Below are 26,000 nucleotides of genomic sequence, written 5' to 3' on the forward strand. Positions count from 1 at the left end.
ATTTACAACTTACCAATGAACAAAATCGATTAAATTAGAGGGGGTGTGGTTTGTTTGGTTTATTATAAATACTATATTCAATAGGGGTTACAAAGTGTTTGAAGGAGTTGCAAGGGAGGCTTCCTTGAGAGGCTTCTCTTCCATATTCTTTGCATTAAGCATATTAAAGCTTTATACCAGGCAACGTATAAGCTGATTGCCACTACGATCTAAGGTCCTACAGGCTACTTAAGACATAACCTACTAGATCACAGTTGGTGGGGGCTGGGGAAAACCCCCCAGTTTTATTGAGAAGCTCACTGATCCCGTATATCAGGGGATCAGGACTAGAAGAGTCCCATGCCGGACACGTTCTCCGAGAGGATCATCTTCTGGACGTCCCAGAAGACATCGCGGATGCAGCGCGTATCGGTGGCGACGGTGAAGTGGTAGTAGCACTCCCTTTCGGAGGTGCCCAGGTCCACCTGGTTCCGCGAGTGGCGCTTGAAGGGCTCCTGGGTGATGTCCACCAGTTTCTGCTTGATGAACATCTTCGTCCAGTCGCTCTCGTCGAAGCAGTTGTCCTGCTGCGGCCTCTTGGTGAAGTCCTCGTACTCCGGGAAGTAGTCGACGATGTGCTTTCCGGCCCGGATCTTCCGCTCCATGATGTCGTACTTGTTGAGGAACACAATCAGTCCGGCGGAGGCGAGGAAGCGATTCTGCCACACGGCCCGGAACAGTTTGAGCGCCTCCTGCAGGCGATTCTGGCCGGGATCCTCGCGCAGATTCTGATCGAATTCACTGCACGAGATCAGGAAGAGCACCGCCTGGATGCCCTCGAACACCTGGATCCACTTGTTCCGCTGATCCCGCTGCCCGCCGACGTCGTACATCTGGAACTCCTGTTCGCCGCCACCCATGCTCTTGGGTATCGGAACGCGGAAGGTGATCTGCGAGATGCCGGTGGTGATCTTCCGACTGTGCAGGATGTCCTCGGTGCTGGGGATGTACTCAGCATCGCTGATCCGCACAAAGTTGTCCAGGAAACTGGAAAGTAAAGAGAGGAAAACTTTAGTAAGGGGTACTTAAAAAATTAAATAAATTTTGGGATTAAAATTTTGTTAAAAGGTTTTTATTTATTTTTTTTATTTCTTATTTATTTTATTTATTAATCGTAATTTATTGGTAATACTTACTATTTGGCACTATCCAGCAGGGGGTATTCATTCGAGCGATCGTAGCAGGCGCGAATGCCCACATCGTTCCACAAAGTGGTGACGTGGTCGCAGTACTCCTAAAAATATAGAAAACAAAAACCCGACAATTAGTATTGTTTATTAAAGACTAATAAGGTTTATATCAAACTTAAGACGGATGTTTGCTGCAAACATTAAAACAGACAAATGCAAAAGGCTAACCCTGTTGTAAAAGTGTCTGGGTGACTGACTTAAACCACTCTTCTTGCACTATATATGATATGGATCTAAAACACCCAGATTGTGTCATTTAACTGTCATAAAAATTACGTGCCCGACGAAAAAAGAAACAACACTTAAGAAGTGATATTGCAAAAAAAGGAAATGCCAAAAAAAAATCAAATATGACTTGAAAAGGTTTAAAGTTATAGTATGTACTTTCAAGTATAATATGACATAATAAAAAGTATAATAAATACACATTACGTATTCCTTTATTTTTGGGTTATATTAAAATTTCTTTCCCAAGAAAAGTAATAATTTCGTTCCGAATCGGGTCACGTATTCGAATAGGTGTCATAAATTTCTGGGGAAAGCAAGGGGAATCCAAACTTCGATACTTGGGTTCCTTTTGTTTATGCTTAGTATTACTCACTGTTAAAACATAATACCAAGAATGACTGGCATCTAGATCTGGCACCGCCCCGCCCACTCGGAGTCTTGAACAACCTTGGTAATCTTATCGTTGGCCATATAATAATATAATGACCACTGGGTAGAAATGTAGATATATTCGGGAAAGATAGAGCAGATTGCGTGGCATGAATCATATTCAAAGGCCGCTGCAGCTGCGGCAAACTTAAAAGAGGGGAAAAAGGCATGCAAAAGTCGGGCCAGGAAGTCCGATTTACAAAACACTTGTTTTGGAAAGTTTTCAGACATTCCGCGCCGCCTAATGCCTAATGGATGGGCTATCAATCAAATCGACAACGAACAGATAAGGAAAATCGATCGAAAGCCGTTGGAGATTTGACGCAAGTCTTGGGCGACTTCAAAGTCGTTTGGCTTGGATTTTCTACCAACTACAAGTATGTATTTCCAAATGCGACAACACGACAACAGAGTTTGAAGTGCAGCGAGGGATAAGATACAGATACAGATACAGAAACAGATACGACTACTTGACAGCTGCGAAACTCACCTCATTCATGTACTCGGGCGCCAGTCCGGGCAGGGAGAGGATATAGTCGGCCGATCTTTCGCTGACACAGCTGCCGAAAGGGATGCCCAGCAGGCCCATCTGGTTCACCAGCTGCAGAATGGATTCGTGGATGTTCTGGTATATCTCGGGTATCTTTTCCCGACGCTCACTGCAAGTGGAGGAGGCCTTGAGTTAAATCGGATTTAAATTCCGCGAATTTTTCTTTTATTAAGAGCTTTTGTAAAGAAGTACAGTACAGTAAGAACAGTATTTACTTAAAGCTCCTTGAAAGCTTCCTCCAAAAACTACATTATGATCCCACTAGGCAGTTATAATTCCCAAATGGTTCTGTCAGTTAATATCATGCTCTTTATGATACAGATATTTAGTTCCAATACTTACTCGTCTGTAAATCCATTGATATGCAGTATCCGCATCTGTTTAATGATGGTGGTCTTGCCGGACTCGGCGGTGCCCAGGAGCAGGATCTTGACGGTGGTATCCCGCACTCCTTTGGGCAGGTCCTTGAGCAGTTGGTGGTCATGCGCCGCCTGGAGCTGATCCTCCTTTTGGCCCATTACCGCCGCTGGTTTCGACGGCTGCTGGCGCAAGCACCGAAAAAGTCTGCATCGAAATAAAAGAGGAGAAAGCAAATTTACTTAGCTGGTTGTTTGGCTTTGACTTCTAAGGAAAAACACGCCGATCAAAGGCCTATATATAGCCAGGGTAGCCTGGTAAATATTTGCTTACACCCCAAAGACCGTCACCCAGCCAGACCTGATGTATGTTTAATTAAAAGCACACAGAAGCCGGAGACAGTTAGAGATACGAGGACGTGTACTTTTTCTACTACTACGGAAAATACGCAATAGATAAAACCGCAATGGACCCAAAAACTGGAGTGGGAAATCGGTGGTCTGGTCTGGTAAAAAAAGCAAAGCTGACGCATTGGCGGCGGCATTTCTAACACTAATTGCCAATAATTGGAAACCGTAGTACAAACTTTAATTAGGAACAGGGTACAGTGCGTTCCAGAGCGATAAAGTTGCTTTTCAAACTAAGAATTGTGAACAGGTTGAAGTCTTCAAAACTGCATACTAATTGCTAGTTAACAAAGTTATTTGCCAACTCATTCCATCGATGCAGAAACTGTTTGCTTTAAGTTTATATCAAGGTGTAAATACCTGAAGTCATTACTGAGTCATTACAAAAGTTGGAAGACATAAAAAGGCAATTATCGAGTTTAGGTTTTGTAAAACAAACATTAAAGAAAGGAGTAACCACTAGAAAAATGTTGTATTTCAAGTGATGTTATGGCATTGATTTAATTTATTTTTAAAGACTAAATATCAATTTCACTTGAGTCGTAAAAAGACATAACTATCTAGCTAATATAAAACCTTAGGCCACCACTTTAGGCAATCAAGAAATGACATGATGAAATCCAATTAAAAACAATTCAAGAAGTTATCAAAGTAGCTCCATTATTGGGTATTTGGGTTATTGGGACTTTGATTGGATCACGTTTAAGATATAGCCAGACATCGCTCCGGATTCCACACCCAAAAAACCTCAACAACAAATAATATTTCGATTTAATAACTGACTAATTGCAGTAATTGGAAGCGTGGAAAAGTTCTGCCAATTCTTATTCCAAATGGACGTACTTTGCTCTACCTTTTGGTTATAACTGCCTTATATTGTCACCATCGAGTCAGGTGAAAATCATTCACTCGAAAACGAATTTAGAGGGGGAGAAGTGGGGATGGGGAAATGGGGCCGGGCGCTTGCAATTTTATTGCCGGCAATTGTAATTGGGCGATTGCCAAAAACCAAAAGACCATTGGCTCTGGCTGATTTTCGATTTTCAACCTTATCGAAGGCGCCCGCCACTCCAGATAGGAACCCCTCCTTATCGAGGAAACGGACTCTCCTGCTCTCTCTTCTTTCCCTTAAACAAGATCAAACCCTTTGCAAATTTAACTTAGAGGTAGTCCTCTTCCCATTTTAACCATAACCTAGCTAACCAACTTTATGGTTCATTTGCCAAAGTTAATCATGAATATTTCCCCACAATTTCTATATCAGGGAGCAAATTGGGAATTTTCGATGAGTGTGGCTATCTTTACGGCGCCGACTGTAATTTCTTACTTGATTTTAACGGGCTCTATAAAGCTGGACGTGGATTTATGACAGCTTACAACAAAGGAATAGCACCCAACCGGTGTCCATTGACCTCCTGCCTTCCAATTTGCGGCTAGCAACTAAAAACTGTATCGCCCTACGAAGTTTCGATTAATTGGTGAAAACCAAATAAACCCGTCAGGTGCCAAATGGAACGTGTGGCTAATCTTAACACACAAAAAACCGTAAAATTGTATAATTTATTCACAGATAATATTGTGACCAGGTGACCAGGTAATTAACTTTGATGCCCAAGCTGCGTCAGTTAGGTGGGAGTTATGAGAATCGCAGAGAAGGGATTGCGTCAGCCTCATGAACTCCCAAGCGGTCAGAAAAATATATTATATATTTGTAAATGTCAGATCGATCTTATTAATAATGTACACAAATTATCGCCCACTCTGGTCAGCTGAATAAGAATAATTTACAAAGAACCCGCCGTGCCGTAAAAATAATAACTCGAAATATACTTTGAAAAGGTCAAATGGTTTGTGGTCGCCCCATAAAGTTAATTTGCATTATCTTTTCGACGTGCAGTCTGATTTGGGTTACCCAAAGAGCGTGATTAGCTTTCCCCAAATATAGAACGGAACATATTGGATATTCCGGCATGATATCATCCGGACACTGATAGGAAAAATATATGAAATATATGTATACCAAAAGTAACTTCCATTGGTTTGGATGGCTTATCTCTATCACGCCGATTGAAGGTTCTACTTTTTGGGGCTAAAGAACTGTGATTTCGGGGCTTTTAGCTGGCAAAGGGGAAGTCTGTCCCGATAATCAAACATACGAGTCTATAACAAATAACCCACTTTTCCTAGAAAATAGAGACCAACCTTAGTTTCATGGTTCTGAGTGTTGTATCAATTGTGTCCGATCGAATTCGCTTTTGTGGAAATCGCTGCCGTCGTCTTGTTTGTTCACTTTTGCTCACTGGTACACAATTTGCTATTAAATACTTTGGATTCCACTGGTTTATACTGTTTTCCCTGGTCGGGAATGTGTTTATCGAGCACTTGAGTTCTTGTCACTGCTGCCGTAATAATAATATCCATCTGTCTGTATCACTGAACTCTAGCCTGTGATTGCCTGTGATTTCAGGGTTTTCTTTTTTGTACTTTTCTGTTTTGTGGCTCGCTTGAGGGCGAAACAACACGTCTAACACCGTTTTATGATCACACAGCACTGAAAGTCACTGCGAACGGGTTGAATTCTTAAATATCAGCTCGGTTCCATTCAGTTTCGAGATAAGGTCCCCCGAAGAGCGAAAGAGAGAGGTTGAGTGGCGCTGAGTGGGTGGTTGGGTGGATTTTAGGGGGGATAAGGGGGGCAAAAGGGGAGCGAAGGGAGCCCTCGTAGCCACGAATCGTTTGTTAATTGCTTGTACGGGTGTTCGAAGCAAGAATGTACAATATCGGTGATAAGATAGCTGGTTGAGGGTAACTATACACAGAGACCATCCAATTCATACAATCCATACAATCGTCGGTTAAAGAGAATAATTAAAAAAGAGAAATGCATGTTTTGATTAACTCTTAGCTGCGCAAACTGCCAAATCATCGGAATATCAGTGAGAGCTGCTGAATTTGCTGGAATTCATTTATGATGGATCCACACGGAAAGAAATCCAAGGGCTTGAAAATTCTGAATCACGGTTATAGGACTATTTGAAAACCTTTTTGAATTTAGAAGTATAACATTACTATTTGGCTATATAGATTAACCTACAAAGTAAGGATGCAATAGTCTGATCTCTGGATCCCTAAGTATAACCTAATTACATTTAAGAATTTTTTATATTGTGTATTATTAATAGGTGGCTGCTCTTTATAAAATTAATTTATGCTGGATTCCTCATTATAAGTCCTTCGAATATATATCCATACATACTATATATATTTGTATGGCAAATACAGAAGTCTTACCAATAAATACAAATGCCTAAGGTCATGTTTTATAATTCAAAATGTACCTTTAAGGACCTTATTAATTAGTCGTTTGATACTAGAGATTTAAGAGCCCCTCTTAAGCTTATATTTATTTTTAAATTAAAGTCGCATTGTTCAATAAATATAAATGCCTAAGGTCATGTTTTATAATTCAAAGTATACCTTTAAGCACCTTCCTAATTGGTATCAAACCTCTAGAGATTTAAGGGTCCCCCTCAAACTTATATTTATTTTTAAATTAAAGTCGCATTTTGTTCAAGTGCTCTAGGTTTACAGGTCATTAAAACACCTGTGCGCTTGTAGAACAGCTCCTAGAAACTCCAGTGGCAGAAGTGAAGTCACGTAACATGAAATACGACGTTCTTCTATTTGCAGGTCATAATAGAAATTGTGCTGATAGAAGCGCCACCAATCGACAAACCGCATCCGGAATAGTTTTACTCCAGGTGGAGGAGCACTTGGGCCAAAGCAATTACGAGCTGTAGTTACACATTTTTAGGAATGGAATGGTATGGATGGAACTTTACCCCCTCTTCAGCGAGAAATGACAACGAAAATTGCACTTGATCGCTGGCTCGGATTACAAGAGTTGGCTTATTGTTTGCATACTAAGGGGAATTGTTTTGCAACTATCTCTGCACTAGAAAAACAGGGCACTCGACCGAACATGTAATTAAAATACAGGGCCTCGACAACACAACACCATACAGAACTGAACCCAACCCTAGAGAACCTATAGAACCCTTATCATATCTGATTTGTTTGGGTGATTTGCCAGCAGATCCGTGAGGATTTGACCCACTGATGGATGGGATCGTAAATTAAGAGATTGGTGGAGATCGCAGCAGTTGGCAACAGATTCCAACCCTTAGTTCATGGAGGTTCACTGCGATCTGGGTTCTTAAAAGGCTTATACGATATGAATTGGCCGATATGAATCTCGGGTTAATAAGTTGCCGGGCGGCACTTGGCCACCCCACTTGACAGTCAAGGTCGTTGGCTGCTCGAGCCACCCACTTATCGTTCAGTCAAAGTGCTCTGACTGCTCCTCCTCCGCCCATTTTATAGACTTAATTGTCTGTTTGCAAGTCGTCTGGCTGGGGAGCTGAGCAGAAAGAGTCACGCTTTCTCCAGATAGAGACATTTGGGTGGGCATGGCCTTTAATTGCCGCGAATTGTGCGCGAAAATTTTCCTACAAACTGAGCAGCAGCCATAAAACCGAATTTTATGGATCGAGCCCCCTCGCTTTGATATTACTTCTGAGTAACTTTGGGCCTGACAAAAGAGTCGGTAACTTTAACCCGCCGCCGTAGTTTCGCCATAATTCGTTTGATTGCAATAAGTTAGTAACTCTTGAAGAATTACTAAATTGGAATTTGCGGAATGGAATTTAAACTATTTTGTTTACCACAGAGGAGATTGAAATTCAGGGAATTAATGTCTGACCGATTGGTATTGTGTATACAGACCCGAAAAACAAGTCGCCATTCATTTCCCAGTATCAGTCGCGATTTGGTGTTGGCCTCTCAAGATTTTAAAGATTTCCGATTCCGCAGACAAGAATTCGAAATCAAGCGCACAAATCGCGTGACTATACCGTCTGAATGCCAAATAGTCTTCTCCGTAAAACACTGGCGCGTTTGTATTATATAAATCTGATTCTGAGGGTGTTAGTGTTGGCGATCGTGATCGTAAATCCTGATTCGATTGGAACCCATTCCGAAACGCCGGCGCTAATCGTGTGGAACCTCTTTCCCAACCGAAATAATCTTTGCTGATATTCTCCACTATCAAATACGCTTGAGAACACGATATTGGGTATAAATTAATAACTAACGACCTCATTTTACATTAAAAAAATGTGGATATGACAGAAATATGTGTATACATTATTATACCTTAAATAATTACTTTGAGAAATCTATTTTTCTTGATTTAATCATTTCATTTTATTTCATTTCATTATAAACAGAGTATTTTTTTAAGTGTGAAGTGATTGCAAATGTTTTACAATGTTTAGAGACCATTACAATCAGTTGTTTTTGATTTTTTGGATGATTTGGATTCAGGCAACAGAATTATTCATGGTATTGGTATTTTGTATTATTATTATTATATTTATTATTTTTCAACGGTGGCGCTAATCGTGTGGAAAGAAGAAAGGGGCTCTTAGCCGAAATAATCTCTGCTGATAATGCATAAGCATGCTTGAGAACCCGATATTAGTTATAAATTAATGTGGAGCTAACGACCTAACTGTACTTTAAAGCGCGATTAGTACGGCGTTTATAACGAAAGACTATTTCATTGAAATTGTGTGTTTCCGGTTTAAAAAAAGATGTGCGAAAATAAATAAAAAAAAGTAAACTCCGAATAATTAATTTTTGTCTTGCAAGAAATTATTAAATAAATGCATCTATCAGCTAAACATTTTTTATAAATGCGGATTCAAAGTAATTTTTTCTATGTTTCAATTTGTATTATATATTAATTCCAGGTAAAAAATAGTTCGAAATACATACAAATACTTAAGTAGTTAATGTGTTTTCATAATAGATTAAGTTCACAGACTTGGAACTTAACTTGGAAAGCTTTTATGATCCTATCTGCCATCCGACAGGCCCTCGTCATCATTTTGCCAGCCTACGTAAGCTGTTAATTCCGGGGACCTTGCGTCTTCGGCACAACCCAAACGTGATCCTAGGGCAATCCATCAAGTGCGGTCCCGATATCACCGCTCAACTGGCTGATAGATATAGTAGATACAGATATAGTGGTGTACCCATACTCACCTCCTCTCTGAAATGGCTCTTCACTTCGGTGTTATTTGTCTAATTCGACAACACAGAAGGCAGATAAACGCGAGGCGCTTAATAATTCCATTGTTTTTGTTTTGGCTGCAGTGTTGACAACCATTTGATTGGGGAAAGGTGGGTGGAGGCGGCTACAGGTGGGTGGAGTGTGGGTGGTCGTGGGAGTGGAGCACGTCTCCGGTTCATGGGTGGTGCTCACTGGCGGATGATGTACGAGCAGCGGGTTGAAGTTGAGTGATAGCCATGCCATCGAAAGCTGGCAAAAACAAGTGATTCACAGCTATCTACTATTTTTTGGAGGCAGATTTGAAACGCAGTTACGAAACAAGTTCTCATGAAGATGAAATAAAAGTCCCCGCGGCGAACAACCTTCAATTAATGCCACTCGTTGGTTGAAACGTAAAATATCAGTTAATAATTAAAGCTTTTAATAGCGTCTGCAGGAGCTAAGCTGCACCATTGGGTTGTAATCGCCATAAATCAATCCAATATAGTTAGGTTTATATACTTTTTGAGTACCAATGCCCTTAGATCGTCTTTTGTACAGAAAACAAAGCTGTTGACCATCTGGAAATAGAATTTCTTTATGCGCCCCGCTATAAAGATGTTGAGATTAAATGGTACTTAATCGCTAAATAATTGGCACCGCTTAGTGAAGAGGTTTTTTAAGACCCTAGCACCCAGCACCACTTTCAACCAGCCCCCTACAAATTTCGATGCCACTTAACCAGGTTATTTGGACATTGTTTGAGCACGTGTTTATGACACACTTTGGCCCCATTATCTCGAGTTAAGTGGTGCGCCTTACTTCATATGCATATGGTGATTGCATTACCATCAGCCATAAAACTGAGTAATCTGATTGTAATACTGACCGATCTGCGTTGCATTGCATGGGTCAGTTATTATGATATATGGCATGGTATAGCTGCATGCGAAAGTTACCCGATTAAGCAAATAAAGAATGGTGGAGCTTAAGTTTATCAAGTCCAGCGATAAGCTGTACTGGTAATCAACCAATTCAGTCAGCAACGACATTTGGAATACTCTTCAAATACATTTACTTCCAATTCTCCATTATTCTTAGGGTATTTTTGGATTAACGCAACTTCGTACATAAAGATGACTTGTTTGTTTTATTCAGGGGGATCCCCTTATCTGCAAATCCGATTACATACCACGTACAATTGATTTATACCACGACCTCGATAATCGGTGCTTAAAACTATGACACAGCAAATTGTTAGTCAGACAATAAAAACATGCAAGGCTCTCCAGTTAAATGTATGTATTATAATATGCTTTACAACTAGGCGAAAACAGTTTGGGGATAGAATAAGAATAAGAATCGAATGTATTGCGACAACACGGTGCGGAAGTGGCTTCCTCGCTGCCCCTCCGCCACCCCTCATCACATCACTTCAGAATAGACCATTTGAGCTGCTCACGCGCCGACTGCAGAACCTAAAAGATAGATAGCACACACGAATATAGATACAGATACTCAGCAGTTATGTCGATCAATTAGCTAATGAACCAAATCAAAGCGAGCGTAAGGTTCCAGAACATTTCAACGATTTTTATTTGATCATTCTCGAGGTACAATGAAATGGGACAAATTAATCAAAACTAAGTGAAGAACATATACACAACTACTTATTGTTTAGCATCTGTTGAATTTCCGCTTACAAATTAAAAACATTCTTGGAAAAGGTGATTTAAACACACATATGATAAAAGAAGTACTACTAGTGTTGATCCTAATTCAATTGAGCCAAGTTTCCGTACATTTTTATCGTAAAATCTTCATAATTTAGAGTAAAACAAAAAGTAAGAGCAAAGGAATCACAATATACAAATAAAATATTGGTACAAATGCCTAAATTAAACTAAAAACTCAAAGTTTAAGGAGCATATTTATTTGATCATTTGGCGGTAACAACAAATTGAGGAATCATTGGGCGGGAGATAATCAAGGTACGAGACAAAACAATACCAATCTAAAGTACGAGCCTACTATTCGATTATACACAGAGCTACTAAGTAGTTAGACTACCAAAATAGGCCATTTAGGGTGTTAGTTACCTGGGCAACGGTCTGTTCGGCAATGGGAATGTCGTCGTTGCGCAGATCGACACGTTTTACCACGGACGAAGGATCCGCGTCCAGGATCATGCTGTAAGAGAAAATATAATAAATTAAATGGTGAAGAATTACCTATATTAAAAGAAGTCAATAAAAACATAATGATAAATATTAAGATTCAGCAGAATTGATATGAAACGTTTAAGTCATCCAAATTGTAAACAGAATAAATTACTCTCTAATAAAGTTTAATTTTAGTTTTAAACTATTGAAAATAGTAGAGCTTGTAACAAAAAGGTATAAAAGTCCTTCCTTGTTACATAGTAACATCTTTTCTATACAATTTGGGATAAACCAATTAGAAATTTGTGAGAGCCCTTAGCTTTGAATTCAGATAAGCAGATATCACTGGCGATATCTCTTCATATACCCACCCTCCGTCGCAGATCTCGTCAAATGCCAGCATTATGATCTCGAGGTTCTCCAGCACCAGGCGCTTCTCCACGTTCTTCTTGAGGATTAGGCTGATGGAGTCGTAGAGGCAGTTGAGCACGGAGAGCAGGATCAGCTCGTTCTCGTAGGCGTTGCCCATCACGTAGAAGAAGAGGTCCACGTTGCTCTTGTAGACGCAGGTGAGTCCGTCGAGCATTATGATCTCCGTGTTGGAGCGGTGCGTCTTGTTGAACAGATTCTTTTCGAAGGCCTTCTGCTCCTTCAGCGTGGACAAGATGTTCTTGTCGTAGTACTTCGCCAGAATGCGGTTGCCATCGTTGTCCATGATGCACATGCCCTTGATGATGTCCTGCGTAACATGATGGGTTGAAAATTAAGCCACTTCTTTGTGTATTTTACAATTTACCATCATGAAACCGTCCATTTTATCTTGTTTTCGTGTCTTACACGTCACTTGGTGTGACCGTACATCGACCGCTTAGAAATACCAACAAAACAATGCTGCCAATGTGGTTGCTAAAAATTAATAGCTAAAACTACAACAATAAGGTTAAAATAGCTAGAGTGATATCACTGCCTGGCCATGAAATTATCAAAAGGTTAAAGACTTTGCTGTAGGCTTAGTACATGGTAGGGAACTTAGCTATTAACCATTGAGCCAATTTGAATTTAAGTTTGCATCATACAAAGTTTTTAAAAACATCTTCCTTTGAAATCTCCCTTAAACTCTTTTTACGACATATTTGATACACATTTTAAAGCTTCAAATAATTGAGTCTCAAATTTCTTAAACGTAGCAACTACTGCTGACAAACCAAAATTGTGAATACTTCGTAAAACCCACAGAAACACTTTCAAATTATTTGCGCTCAGTCAACGAATTTATGTGAACAATTGAAAACCATCGCAATGGACACGCTGCCGGATGAGTATGTGGCCAAGCTAGATCTAAAGCACTTGGAGGAAAAGAAGATGGCGCGTTCCTCCCGGCGACGTCATGACCACGAAGCCCTGGCTGCCGCCCATGTGGTGGTGGCCACCATGGCTGGCAAGCCAAAGCCTCCAAAGCCAGAGTCCAAAAAGCTGCGAAAGAAGCTCACCGAATGCGAGCAGGAGAACCAGTCGCTGTCCCAAACCATTCAGGACAAGAATCAGGAGATTTTCGCTCTCAAGAAGTCCGTGGATTCCCTCAATGATGTCCTCAATTCGGTGCCCATCGATGAGCTGCGCAGCAACTCCTCCATTGCCAGTACCAAAATCTTGGAGTTGAGCAAGAAGAATCGCCAGATGCGCGCCGAATTGGAGCAGGCGAAGGTTCGCCTGGCCAAAAAGGATGCCCAGATCGAGAAGATGGAGAAGGATATGCAATCCCACGGGGAGAAGCAGCAGCACAGCCAAGATACGCCGAAGAAGGGCGGTTCCTCCGACGATCTCCAGGCCAAGATTAACAACATGCAGCAGAAGCTGTTCGAGACCCGCAACAGAAACACCGAGCTGCAGAATCAACTGAAGCTGGCGCAAAAGTGCCTGCAGCACGAGATCGGCGAGAGCTGCAACATCAACATACTGGCCAATAATCTCAACCAGGCCAACTGGCGCGGTCGTGCCCAGCAGATCATCACACTCACCCAAAAGGTGCAGGAACTCAAAGCTCGCTTGGAATCCTACGAGGACAGGGCTGTAGATCGTGCAGAGTACGCACCAGTTGCGCTGGGATCGAATCTGGATTTGGTGGGCGGACGATCCCATCACTCCAGCTCTGAGAGATTGGGTGGTGGCGATGGTGGTGCTGCAGCTGCCTCCTTCGATCGCTTCACTCCGGGAGTGCGTAAGAGTGAGATACTCCACCGGGCAAAGGTGGAGTCCTTGGAGAAGGAGATCGCCAATCTGCAAACCCAGTTGGAGGAGCAGCGCAGCAAGAATCTCGCTTTGAAGGTGAGGAACAAGAACCTGAACGAGGACATGAACAAGTACAAGATGCGTTTCAATGAGCTCGAGGAGCAGACCGATTACAATGGCGTCAATATAAACACCATGAATGATAAACTGAATCGCCAGCGGATTCAGTACGAAGGCCGACTGGATGACATGCGTGCTGAATTGATCCGGGTGACCGAGGAGAGGGATCTGTCGCGTCGGCAAATGGAGGAGCTGAGTGGCATGCACCTGGAAACGCAGTCGGTGGTCAAACAGAAGGACGTGGCCATTGCCAGTCTGCAGGATATGATCAAGAAGCTCGAGTTGGATCTGCGCGCCCTCTCCGGCGGATTCCTCTTCTCCTGTCGCGAGTTTCGAAAGGTAAAGATATTTTTATAGGTAAACCTTATTTATTTTTACACTGAAGAATGAAGGATGAAGGATGAGGATGAAGTACTAAAAAAATTATAAGGTTGACCTAAACAAATAATGATATTTTCTACGCTTTTGTCAAAGGTTGTTTTTTTTGAATTATAGGTATATTTTAATATTGTTTACCAATTAACAACCCTTTCAGGAAGAATTTGTGGGCATCCTGGATGCCCTCGAAGTAGAGAAAAATCAACTTATGCTGCTAACCAAAAGTCTGGGAGAACGTCTGGAGACGGAGCGCACCAAGAACGAGGCTGCCCATGATCAGATTGGGAAGTTGAAGACGCGGATCAGCCGCATGGAGGTGAAGATCAGGGATCTGGAGAAGGAGCTCGATGTGCAGTCCGACAAGAAGAAGCGCACCCAGCGAATGGCCGACTACGCCAGTTCGCTGAGTCGCACTTCTCTTAACGGATCGATCGGTTCCTTCAGCTTCGAGAACCAGTCGCAATACCAGTCGGTCACCACTCTCAATTCGACCGGACAGCCTGAGCTCAGAATAGAGGAACTTAAGAACAAGTAAGAAGCAGTGTAATATCATCGAAATTTCATAAAATACTTTTGTATATTATAGTCTGGAACTGGCTAAGGAGAAGATCACCATGTTGACGGAGAAGCTGGAATATATCACCGAGGAGAAGCGCGCAGATGCCAAGCTTTTCGAGGAGACACTGAACAACTCAAAGACCATTATCCTGGACACCATACTGGCTGCCCGCGAAGGAAGTACCAGTACCAGTGATAAACATCCTGATCAAACCACAAGCGAGAGCTCTATCCCATAATTGGATTGGGTAAACATGATTTGTATTTTGATTAATTTTTATGTTTCATCCTATGCGGCAAACATACCAATCAATACCCTATTTAAAGTAAATCGTTATTAAATTTGAATGGCATGAAAATTGCGTATTACTAATTAAAAAAGTTAATAAACAACCCACAGAATGAGATTTATATTTTCATAGATTTTTATTTTATTTGTAACACGTTCACAAAACGAAGCCTTTGGCGCTGCTTCTATTTCTGGATAAGATTAGATTAATTCATGAATTTGTTAGGTGATTTCTTTCGCTCGAAGCATTTCAAATTGCATTATGCCTATATATTTGTTATTAATTGCTTGTCTATAGCTATGCATGTGTGTGAGTGTGGTGTAGGTTAAGTTAATAATACATTATATAGCTTGACTCGCCATAGAAAAACATTGCTCCAATCACATATTAAATTATTTTAAGTTTGCCTTTTGTAAATTGTTTCTGTTAATCTGCGTTTGAAATTCGTTCTCCATTAATCGCTTATCGTATGAAGATGTATAAGTTACATTATAGGTTTATTCTATTGAATCTTTAATGCGTTATTATTGATAAGCCTAGTAAATTGGTTTTTATCTAAAAAACACTTTTTAGCAAATTAAAGGCACTTTCAAGGATTTCTTTTGTGAAACGAAACAATTTCTCCTTATTCCTTTCATCTTCAATTTAACACTAGAAACAAACAATATAATTATTATTCTCTTAACAAAAATATATATATTAAAAACATGAATGTCCCCCAAAAACAAGAACAAGGACAACCTCTTGTGTGTCCTTTTTTACACAGATAAATTGACAAAATTGTAGGGATAAACAGATTCAGATTCAGATCGATCTGGCTAATGCGGAAAAGCTTTCAGAAAGCCTAAGAAATTTTGGAGGGGGAATTTCCATTTTTAGGTTAGCTATTGCCCCGTGTAAGTATTTTTTTTTTGAGAACTTCTAATTAAATTAGAAAACCTTTGCCTTGGGATTCGGCTATCCATTATAACTTATGGATTATGCTCAAGCATTTTAGCTAAAAGAGTTCGTCTATATAGAAACTCGTATTTCTGTATATGATTGGTTAGCTTTAGCGTTCGATTAGCTTATTAATTTCTTGTATATACTTCAATAAATATCTGTATAAATTTGATTCGTTTAAGGGCTGTAGATAAATGCAAACTTGGCTGGGCTAGCTTGGTCGCTCTTAATTTCGTACTGGAATCGAAGCGGATATAAGATACTTTTCATATATCGGCCGATTCGTAGCTGAAACACATTCGACTCTCTCGTAACTCCGCTGTGTGGCTTTATTCAGTAAGAATGGATATCGGACTGTTGGTTCTCGGTTGGATTACTATTAATTTTACAATTAATTTCCCTTCTCTTTTTTACATAATCCGCTGCTTTGCTCTATATAGTATTTATATATATATATATGTACGTGTGTAGTGGATGTGTAGTATAAGTTAATGCACTATAGATTTAGATTTTGGGGTTTGGGGTGTGTGTTTGTTGTTTGTTGAGGGGTGAGTGAGTGACCCCCATCATCGCCGTCGCCGTCGCCTCCTAAATACGTGATTGAAGTAGTAGTAAATGTCCTGTTCTGCCTGCTGCTGTGGCGTCTTCTTGGCCATCTCCTGCTGCTGCTTGCTGTCCACTTGCGGATGGTAGTTGCTGTAGTGGTTGTAGCCATGCATGTCGTACGGATTGTGCTGACCCACCGGATGCATGCCCGCCGGCGGTGGAACGCCACCGTGAACGCCGTGCCGGCCATTCCGCATCATCAGATTCGCGTGCATGTTGCGATCCGCGATAAAGACATTGACGAAGAAGGCCAGCACGAGGAGGATGTAGAGCAGGCAGACGAGGATCACCACAAACTGCTGGCGACAGCAGCAGTAGTAGAACATTCCCTATTATATAACCGCCTGCTCCACATAGTTGGCTGGCAGCATGCCGGTCTTGCCGGTGCGCTCCACCCGTCCGGTCATCCAGCCGGAATCGATGGACTCCACCTCGAAGATGACGTCGCCCTCGCGGAAGCTCACCTCGTCGACGTCCTGCGCCTCGTAGTCGTAGATGGCCCGATAAACGCGCTGGTAAGGTAAAGAACATAAGATTAGATAGATGATCCATCAAATGATTAACAAATTGGGAAAAATTCCAAACACATAGCTTATGTATTTGTATTTCCCACAAGTTGCAACCTAAATTAAAGGACTCTCCACTCACCAATGTCTGTCGCGACTGTTTGTCCTGCAGGGAGGAGTAGGATGGCTGCTGGCGCATCTGCTGCTGCTGTTGCTGCTGCGGCGGATGCTCCTGCTGCTGCATCATCTGCACCTGCTGGTAGTACTGCTGATGCTTCTGCTGCTGGTGCGCCTGCTCGGCTCCACTCAGTGATCCGTAGATGCCATTGGCAGGATCAATATCCGAAACAGAGCCAATTCGCTTAGGGTAAACGCTGTTGCCTGTGTGGAATACATAAATCCATTAGTTTAAGTTTAATAGGGATTTATATATTTAAGGACAAGGACAAGATGACAGTGTAACATCGAGCTGAGGGCACTACATCGAACTACCAGCTAGCCTGCCTGGCCCACAACAACTTACCACCTTGAATGCCCCGCGGCTCGGAGCTGTAGACCAAGGTGGTGCTCGATCTGCCGGCATTGGGCACCACCCTTGGTCCATCCGTCAGCGGATCGTAGTCCGCTATCTTCCCAATATTGCTGCCGCCGGCCACAAGTTGCTGCTGCTGCTGCTGTTGATTTGGCACATGGCCATTGCTGGCGTGCTGCTTAACGTTAATTGCATTTTCCGATGGCGTCACGGCGGCATAATTGGGCGATGCGTACAGCTGCTGCAGGTGATTGGGTACCACTCCTGCTGGTCCTGCTGCTGCCACTTGTTGCTTGTTGTTGCCACTGCCATCGTAGGCCGCAACATTGGCCGCCGAACGGCGTATTTGGCTCTGGGATCCGTGGCCATTGTTGTTGATGTTGCTGTGGTTGCTGCTGTGCGAAATGCCACCGTTGCTGGCATTGTTGTTCAACAAACTGTGATGCGATTGCTGCTGTTGCTGCTGCTGCTGCGGAGCTGCAACCAGCGTGGGGTTGCTGTTATGCTGCTGCGGCTGGTCGTACTGATCCACGGAGTTTCCACTGGGATGATGGGAGTTCTGGAGGATGGCCGAACGCATCTCGTTGTAGCTGTTGAGCGCCTGCTGCTGCGGATTAACCGGCGACTGAGGTGGCGGCATCTGTTGCTGTTGCTGCTGCTGATGCTGCTGCTGTTGGGATGATGCTGTGGGATACAGATGTGAGGCTTGTTTAATGGCTTGCTGTTGCAGCAACTGCTGCTGTTGCTGCTGGCGGAGTGCCTGCGGTTGCTGGTAGTGTGCGTATGGATCGTGCATTTGCTGCTGTGCCCGCTGTTGCTGTTGTTGCAGCTGTTGCTGTTGTTGTTGCTGTTGCTGCTGGTGTTGCTGTTGTTGGAGTTGTTGGTATGTGGGCGTTATGGCCGCTGTATTGTATTGCTGATGTTGTATTGGTGGCGGTGGCAAAGTCTGTTGCTGCTGTTGCAGATAGTGTTGGTGTTGCTGCTGCAGTTGCTGCTGGTATTGCTGTTGCAGCTGTTGCTGTTGCTGATGTTGTTGCTGTTGTTGATGTTGCTGGTGTAGTGTTGTTGTCACTGCTGGCGGTATGGGTGAGGCTGTGGGTGCATATTGCGAGAATTGTTCAGCTGCCAATTGCTCAGAGAAATATTCCGATTCATCTTTTTCGATTTTTTCGATTTTTATCGATTTTTTTTTGGTTTCAAGTGACATTTAATTAGTTACAACATTGTCCACAGTTGTTGTTGTTGTTGTTAGTGTGGATGTGTATGTGTGGTGTGTATTTATTTATTGTGTGTGTCGTGTGTGTATCGTTAGGTTAACGGTAGTTCAGAAAGCACACAAATAATGTTGTTGATTTTGTTGTTGCAGTTGTTGTTGATGATGTGGGGAATATATGCCAACAAATGATAAACAAAGTCCGCAACAAAATAAAAGTAAAGAAAACAAACCATAAAAAAACGGAATTAAATTCAATATTAATTACGGCATGTGACAGATGTGACGGGAATGATGGAAATAGATACTATAATATAAATAATTGGTGCAGAAATGCAAACGCATACGTTTCATCTTCATATTTACAAAGAAATAAATACAGTGGTTAAACACATTTTTTGTGATTGAAAATTAATGAAGTGTAAGGAAAGTAGTTATCATACTAACGTAGACTACAAATTTAAACAGAAGAATTAAAGGAAATATATTTTAGTACTGGTTTCCATGGTGCAAAAAAACAGATTTTAAATGTATATAAAATTAAACTTAGTTTATACAAATTTCTTTTATTTTTAACAAAAAAGAAACAAATTGAATAAACACTAAGTCCACTAAGTTCGCTTTGTAGTTTTTTGTAACCATTTAAATGCATGCATGAATGACTGACGTCAATAGACTATTATGAACACATTAAGTCAATTGAAATTCGAATAAATTAATTCAAACAGTAAACGCGGCCCACCACCAACTAACCATTATTAAGCGAACGAGCGGACACAAACAATAAAGCTTCGATACCAGTGAGTGTGAGAAGGGAAAGATATAGTAACACAGAGGGGGCTTTCACAGAGATGGAAGTATAGTAGAGATAGAGAGGTCAGAGGTCGGATGCAAGGCGACTACTCACTGCTGCTGTCGGAAACCTCGGCGGATCCTCGCTGCTTCTCCATGGCCGCCTTCTTCTCCAGATCGCCGTGATATGCCACATTCGATATGTGCTTCGTGTTCTGTTTGATCCGCAGCGTTTCCGGGTCATCGGCCACCTGTCGGATACATAACCAATTAGTAAACCCATAATTTAGTTGGGGGAGTGAGCGCACTTCAGCACAGGGAGAAAAACTTTGCACCAAACCTTACGTATATAAAAATACAGTTTTCAATAAAAATCGTTCTCAGATTGAAAACATTTAATTATTATTTTTAAACGGAAGAAAAGATAAACTTATAATTGCAAACTTTTGTGAAAGTAATAAACGAGTTGCTTAGCCTTTCAACCCTTTATATACTGTACTATAATTCCCAACTGGTTTAGGCAAACATAATTAAGAATCTAAAAATTTGTATTTTAAAAGGTATTATTAATTTACTGAGTATACTAGACATTGATTAAGGGAATCAAATAAATGGAAAATTCTTTTCTCTCTGTGCTTCTCAACTCTCAACTTTTCACTGACCTGTGTAAATTTGCCTTTGGCCTTCTCGAAGTCCGCGTGATATTTAACGTTCGACTGGATTTTCGTGTTCTCTGCGATGCGCTTCAGTTCGGGCGTATCGGCAATTGCCGTTGCCTTGGCCTTCGGTATGTGTCTGCAAGATAGGAGAAATAGAGAAAACGAAACGGGGTTAGAGATCAGAGTTTCCAGAGGAGTTAACGCTAGTCAAACCGCAGTTGCAGTCGCTCATTCTGTGGCTCATTCTGTGGCATGCCGCAGATAGAGTCCATCATCATACTCGCAGCAGCAGCAGCAGCACACTTGCCGGTGGCAATCGGAGGAGCAGCTCTCGCTGAAAATTCTCCACGCCAGCTGGCCGGCAACTTGGATTCATGGATTCATGGAAATTCCGCTCGAGTGGGTGGATTGAGCAGCCAGAGATGCTGATTCTGCTCGAGGGAATATATGTACAGATGTACCGAGTTTATGTAAGGCAAGAGCATATCCATCTCTGATTTCATGTTGGCTTCGTGTGAAAACCTCTGACCCCTTCTGACTGCCTTCTTCTGCCTTTCAACACCGTGTGCTTTTATCAATTAAAACACAGCCCCCAAAATGCCAGAAACTACGTGTATTTTTTGTGGTTTGATTTGGGTTTTCTTCTTCTTCAGTTACCCGCTGGCGAATAACGGGAAATGCACTGCCAGAGATTTGTCTGTGGCTGAATGCAATTTATCAAAGGCCTCTGTGAAAAGTTCACTAGTTCATTTTAAACTTTCCGTTAGTTTTGAGGCAGCAGAGCTCATGTTTTTGGACAGAAACTCTCAATTAAAATGGTAAACATGGGGAAATTATATCAAAACATGGGGGGAAAACAAATCAACTTTGGCACTGCATTTGTATATAAATAACAAATAAAAAATGCAGATCAAATGAGTAAATATTGTGAGTGTAACTTTTCTTTTTAACAAGTTTTTAATGGCATTGGCTCGAATAAATTATTAAAACCGAGCATGAAATCATGGTATGAAAGAAAAACACAATACCAGCGATATTTTCTGAACTATTTTCGCAACGCTTCCCCACAGACTAATACATCAATTTAATTATTGGCAGGAGCAGGGAATAATGAACATGGCGCATCTGTTGAACAAAAGTAGTCATAATAAACAAACACTGGCAGGCAGGCGAGTTCCATAAATTCATGACTCATTTTGTTTGCGGCCATGTGCAGAGTGCTTTAACCTATCAGCGGGCTAATCGATCGATCGATCGATTGGACAACACAACTGATAACCAAACCCGATGACTCGTGAGGTTGATAAACTCGCAAAAGGGGGAAGAAGAAACCTTTTGCCCATATTTAGACCACCATATAACCATATTGTGTAAACGTAATTGCATGCAAGTCGCAAGTCTATTGGCATTATAGAATATTTATGGGCTTTTTAGCGATGTTCTAATCGCCCACAGCTGGCGCCGTCCGGGGGGATATTGTTTTCACCTCGTTCCCCCGAGTGGAAATAAGTTGCAATCAGTGTGGAATGCGAAAACCAGCGAGAAACAATGCAAACTGTCACACACGCACAGAGGTGACCACCATTTAGATGGATGGTATGGCATAGTATGGCCTGGCATGGCATGGAATAGTATATATGTATATATGTTATATATGGTGGTTAGTTGATAGTGGCACAAGGCCGTTTAATGACCAAAGCGTGTGAGCAGCAGCAAAGCCAGAATCATTGAGAGAGCACCGATGCATGTAGGTCCGTTCCGAACAACAAGACTAAGTCTATGCCAAGTGATTTCAATGGTGAAGAACTGTATATACTCTTATAATATTTCAAGAACCCTCAGAACGGTATTAATTTTGCTATCTGATAGACATTTTTAATCTTAACCACTCAACAACAATTAGGAACACAACTCATACTTCAATAATCTATCAAATATTTTAAGCTTATAAACACACGATAAGCAAAAGTCAAGATTACAAAACTTCGTTTAAACTTGTCTTGTTTTTAATAAAATATTCAAAATGCTTTATAATCAACCAAGTACATTCTAAGATATAACATTACTTTCAAAAGGCTTCAGAGGTTTTTTTTTTTTCATCTTTAAAAATGTTATTAATTCAGCAGAACACAATTCATACAGTTAAATTATTTATGATATTTTTTTAAGTTGACACACCTAAATACCTTAGTTAAATTGTACTTCCCACCCAAAAAGAGTATCCCCAAGAGCAACAACAACAACAAGAATAGGGGGCAGCTATAATGCATTGTTGTTGCTGGTTGTAAGCTTTGCTTTACTTTGCTTTGCTTTATCGTTCAATATGCGTTGCATGTGTGGATGTGGCACAGAGATAGAACCCCAAGGAGGAGGAGGAGGAGGGGGTGAGGAAAGCAGGGAAGAGGGAGGGGGAGGGGGAGGGGGAAATAAGTACAAAGCCCGAACCGCAGAAAGCATCGTCCGCATTGCCGTTGCGTTCGGTCGGTCGGTCAAATTGCTGTTGTAGCTGGCACACATTGCCATTGCTGCTGTTGCTACCGATGTGTTGCTGTTGCTGTTGCAGTTGCTTCTGCTGCTGCTGCTGCTGCCACTGCTGATGTTGCTACTGTTGCCGGTTGATGGTAGCTGGTAATGATGACATAACAATGCTTAAGCGCCCCGAGGCGACATTGGCGAGCGGCTACCACCAACGGATGTCTCAGCACGTTCCCAATAGATCAGCAGCAACAACGTCAGCAACAGCAACAGTAACAACAGCAACACCAACAGCAACATGCACGTCAGCAACAGTGGAAGCAACGCCAGCAACAACAGTGCATGTGTGTGTATGATGCAATTGTTGTTCCTTCTCTTTGCTTTACTTTTTTATTATCAAAGAATTTTAATTTATTTGTAAACAATACACAACAACAATGGCAACAACAGAAGGGTACAGGAACCATCAACAACAACACTTTTGTTGGCCATAATTTCTTTTCATTTTCTTCTCAACTGACCAAATAGAGCTAAAAGTTCCTTCAAAAGAATGCGAATATAGGTTATTCTACAAATTTTAATTCATGAATTTTTACATTATTTATTATTGTAATTTTAACGAAAAGAAACATTTAATAAATGTCAACATTGTTTAAAGGTAAATCCAAATTTTAAAACAAATGTACACTTTTTATAATTACTTAAATATTTTTGTAAAGAATTGAAAACCAAAAGCACTAATATGAAATATGTAAATTCAATACACCTAGCGATTTGGAACTGAATTATTATAATAACTTTTTATATAATTTGTTATAATTAATTTCAAGAAGCAATCACCCAGTTTTACTGCAGCATTATATTCGCACTTAATAGAGTATTTAAATGTCATAAAAGGAATGCAGTTTCGCAACGCTGCTAATGATTTCCCACACAAATTGCTTTTGATGGAAGGAAGGATATCTGGATCTGGATTCCTGGCCATCAAACTGGACTGCATCGTGTGGTGGCTCCGTCGTCGTAATCTGCCATCGAACAAACGAGCGTCCAATGAAAGCGTAATCCACCCAAAACCAGACCGACACATAAAAGAGAAAAACGGTTTGGACATTCATTGGATGTCAACATATTTTTCTGGTTTTCCACTCTTGTTTTTTCATACTCCTATTTCTTTGTTTTTTAATTTTTCTCCATGTGGAACAAGCAGTGACGCCGATTGGTGTTGAGTTACCATGACAGTCTTTTGTTGCTCGACGATTTCGATGTTGTTTTTGTTTTTGTTGTTATTGTTTTTGTTGTTGTTGTGCAATGGATCAATGTAAAGTAAAACAGGGAGTGGCACCAACGACTTTATAGTGACTATGACTGATAAGATGGGATTGCCACAAGACTGGGTTAATAATGCGTTTTCCACTAAAAATAGAAATGACATTCTTTAATCAAACAACTACTTTACTACTATCTTTAAATTAAAAGCGCCTTGATTTTCTAAGCTTAATTATTCATTCATTAAGATGATGATTTTAAGAAGTACAATTTAAAAAATTAAAACCAAAATTCTCAACAATTATATAATTGAGTTTCTGTTTCATCCGGATGAGATTTCCTATAATTAAGTACAAAAGCTAAGACTTTTTGAATGCTTCAAATAATTTTCCCATTATGAAATAATTTCATTAATTCGGTGGCTGGAATTGCATAACTAAAAGAGAAATGATTTCACACATAATTTGCAAAAGCGTTGAAATTGAAATTAAATGCATGTCCGTCGAACACGATTATCTACTCTCCACTCCACTCCATCCTTCCCGCACTCTGGCCTTACGTATTATCATTTCGTATTTCCCCCGAAAAGTTTTTGGCATTGGCCCATCAACGTCATCATCATCGGTATTCATAATCCGTTGCAGTCAATCAAAGCGAGCATAAAAGTTCGAAAATCCACATCCACAGACAGCGAAAGGGAATGTCTGTAATTCTGTGTGTTTGTAAAGTAAAACTCAATCCCCATCGCGTGTTTAAAGCTTTTAAAAAATTCATATGCAAACGGTGATGGAAAGGAAAGGTGTTCCGGGGTAAACGTAATTGTTGACACCACCAAACCACCGCACCACCAAACCACTCCCAGTTCATTTCGGAAGCTAAGCAAACGACCCACAAATTTTGTATTTAGCATAAAATAGTGGAAAAATGACGACAATGCCCCATCTTTCTCTGCTGACCCAACTATTTTTTTTGGGTAATTGAAAAGGTTTTTTGTGGCTATTGTCACTTTTGTTTTCTATTTTGTGGGCGGCTTAAGTAATCAGACGAAGATATATGCACATTTATACGTACATACTCGTATATATCCCAAATAACCCCCTGTATTGTTCGGGTATTTAAGCCGCGTTTCAAAACGAAAGTAAAAAATAAATAAAAAAAAAAAGAAATGTGATGCAAAATGAAATGAGAGAAGACAAGAAGAATGTGGCACACGGGGCGGGGTTTTTTGGGTTGCTGGGTAGCATCATCATGATCATGGTTCACTGGGTTTTTATGTTAATAAATAAATGCCAATGATATATACAAATGTATCAGAGGCTTCTGTTCAGCAGATGTTTCGCAAGCCCCTCTATTTTTATTTTTTGTCCAAGTAAGGGAAAACGAAATGAAAAACTAAATAAATGCGAAAAAAAAACGTGGATACAAAAAGGAGCAAGACATTGTAAACATCTCGTTTTCTAGTTCAATTCCAACTAAATGGGGCCTGGTAATGCAATGTATACAAAATTGTATGAATAGAAGTTCCTCCTCACATGCGAGTATCTATATATTTGTTCGTATGTGAGTGCACTCCTGGCATATCCTGGCCTAAAGTCGGCTCCTTTTTCCTGTCCTGTCCTTCGGCTTTCGGCCGCAGGTAGACAACGGCCAGGAAAGAGCTCCACTTCAAGATGCAATTAGGCTAGGAGAAAGTTTCGCTTGGCGGGGAGAGAAATTCATCCGCAAGTTTGCAGTTGTGGCAAAAGTCGAACATATCCCTTCTTGAATAGACAGGAGGCCAAAGGGCAGCTTAAAATGTACTTTAAATGTAGCCACATGGCATACATTAATATGCTTTTAAGTTTAAACAGTATTCCTTATAATCCTTTGATGGTAAGAAAATTAATACAGAAAAGGAAATATTATTGGTAAACTAAGATTGAACTTCCTATTTGAGTAATACATACAAGCTTGATTT

At 40.9% G+C, this 26,000-nt stretch overlaps 5 protein-coding genes across 8 annotated transcripts in view; 1 reads left to right on the plus strand and 4 right to left on the minus strand.

Annotated features, from left to right (window-relative positions):
- Nucleotides 1-34: 34 nt before the first annotated feature.
- On the minus strand, nucleotides 35-5,789 carry LOC108089641 (guanine nucleotide-binding protein G(f) subunit alpha). Of its 2 annotated transcripts, none has more exons than XM_017188008.2 (5): nucleotides 5,403-5,789; nucleotides 2,779-3,000; nucleotides 2,377-2,545; nucleotides 1,176-1,273; nucleotides 35-1,026 (listed from the first exon to the last, which is right to left on the minus strand). In XM_017188008.2, the coding sequence occupies exons 1-5, from the start codon at nucleotides 5,411-5,413 to the stop codon at nucleotides 327-329; spliced, it is 1,200 nt and encodes a 399-aa protein (XP_017043497.1). In that variant the 5' UTR covers nucleotides 5,414-5,789; the 3' UTR covers nucleotides 35-326. The 2 variants fall into 2 exon arrangements, with proteins under 2 accessions (XP_017043497.1, XP_017043498.1); XM_017188009.1 differs by lacking the exon at nucleotides 5,403-5,789 and adding an exon at nucleotides 3,127-3,141.
- Nucleotides 5,790-10,602: 4,813 nt separating this feature from the next.
- On the minus strand, nucleotides 10,603-12,355 carry LOC108089636 (coatomer subunit zeta-1). Its single transcript, XM_017188002.2, has 4 exons — nucleotides 12,274-12,355; nucleotides 11,849-12,216; nucleotides 11,415-11,505; nucleotides 10,603-10,793 (listed from the first exon to the last, which is right to left on the minus strand). Exons 1-4 carry the CDS (start codon nucleotides 12,289-12,291, stop codon nucleotides 10,746-10,748), a joined length of 525 nt encoding a protein of 174 aa, XP_017043491.1. The 5' UTR covers nucleotides 12,292-12,355; the 3' UTR covers nucleotides 10,603-10,745.
- Nucleotides 12,356-12,631: 276 nt separating this feature from the next.
- On the plus strand, nucleotides 12,632-15,121 carry LOC108089453 (coiled-coil domain-containing protein 13). Its single transcript, XM_017187696.1, has 3 exons — nucleotides 12,632-14,165; nucleotides 14,362-14,735; nucleotides 14,791-15,121. Exons 1-3 carry the CDS (start codon nucleotides 12,777-12,779, stop codon nucleotides 14,999-15,001), a joined length of 1,974 nt encoding a protein of 657 aa, XP_017043185.1. The 5' UTR covers nucleotides 12,632-12,776; the 3' UTR covers nucleotides 15,002-15,121.
- Nucleotides 15,122-16,298: 1,177 nt separating this feature from the next.
- LOC108089455 lies at nucleotides 16,299-16,926 on the minus strand. The gene has a single exon (XM_017187698.2). It carries the CDS (start codon nucleotides 16,924-16,926, stop codon nucleotides 16,561-16,563), a length of 366 nt encoding a protein of 121 aa, XP_017043187.1. The 3' UTR covers nucleotides 16,299-16,560.
- A 6-nt stretch (nucleotides 16,927-16,932) lies between these two features.
- LOC108089452 (LIM and SH3 domain protein Lasp) overlaps nucleotides 16,933-26,000 on the minus strand; it is a 31,847-nt gene continuing 22,779 nt past the window's right edge. The window contains exons 3-7 of one of the 3 annotated variants that reach the window (XM_017187695.2): nucleotides 20,306-20,438; nucleotides 19,759-19,894; nucleotides 17,630-18,322; nucleotides 17,249-17,487; nucleotides 16,933-17,112 (exon numbers count right to left, since the gene is read on the minus strand). In XM_017187695.2, coding sequence (XP_017043184.1) covers nucleotides 16,933-17,112; nucleotides 17,249-17,487; nucleotides 17,630-18,322; nucleotides 19,759-19,894; nucleotides 20,306-20,438 — 1,381 coding nt within the window. Of the gene's footprint in view, nucleotides 17,113-17,248; nucleotides 17,488-17,629; nucleotides 18,794-19,758; nucleotides 19,895-20,305; nucleotides 20,439-26,000 lie in introns of all 3 variants that reach the window. The other 2 variants (XM_017187694.2, XM_017187692.2) reach the window with 2 other exon arrangements.

This window comes from Drosophila ficusphila, unplaced genomic scaffold (assembly GCF_018152265.1).
Source record: "Drosophila ficusphila isolate 14025-0441.05 unplaced genomic scaffold, ASM1815226v1 contig_286, whole genome shotgun sequence".
Classification (NCBI taxonomy): Eukaryota; Metazoa; Arthropoda; class Insecta; order Diptera; family Drosophilidae; genus Drosophila; species Drosophila ficusphila.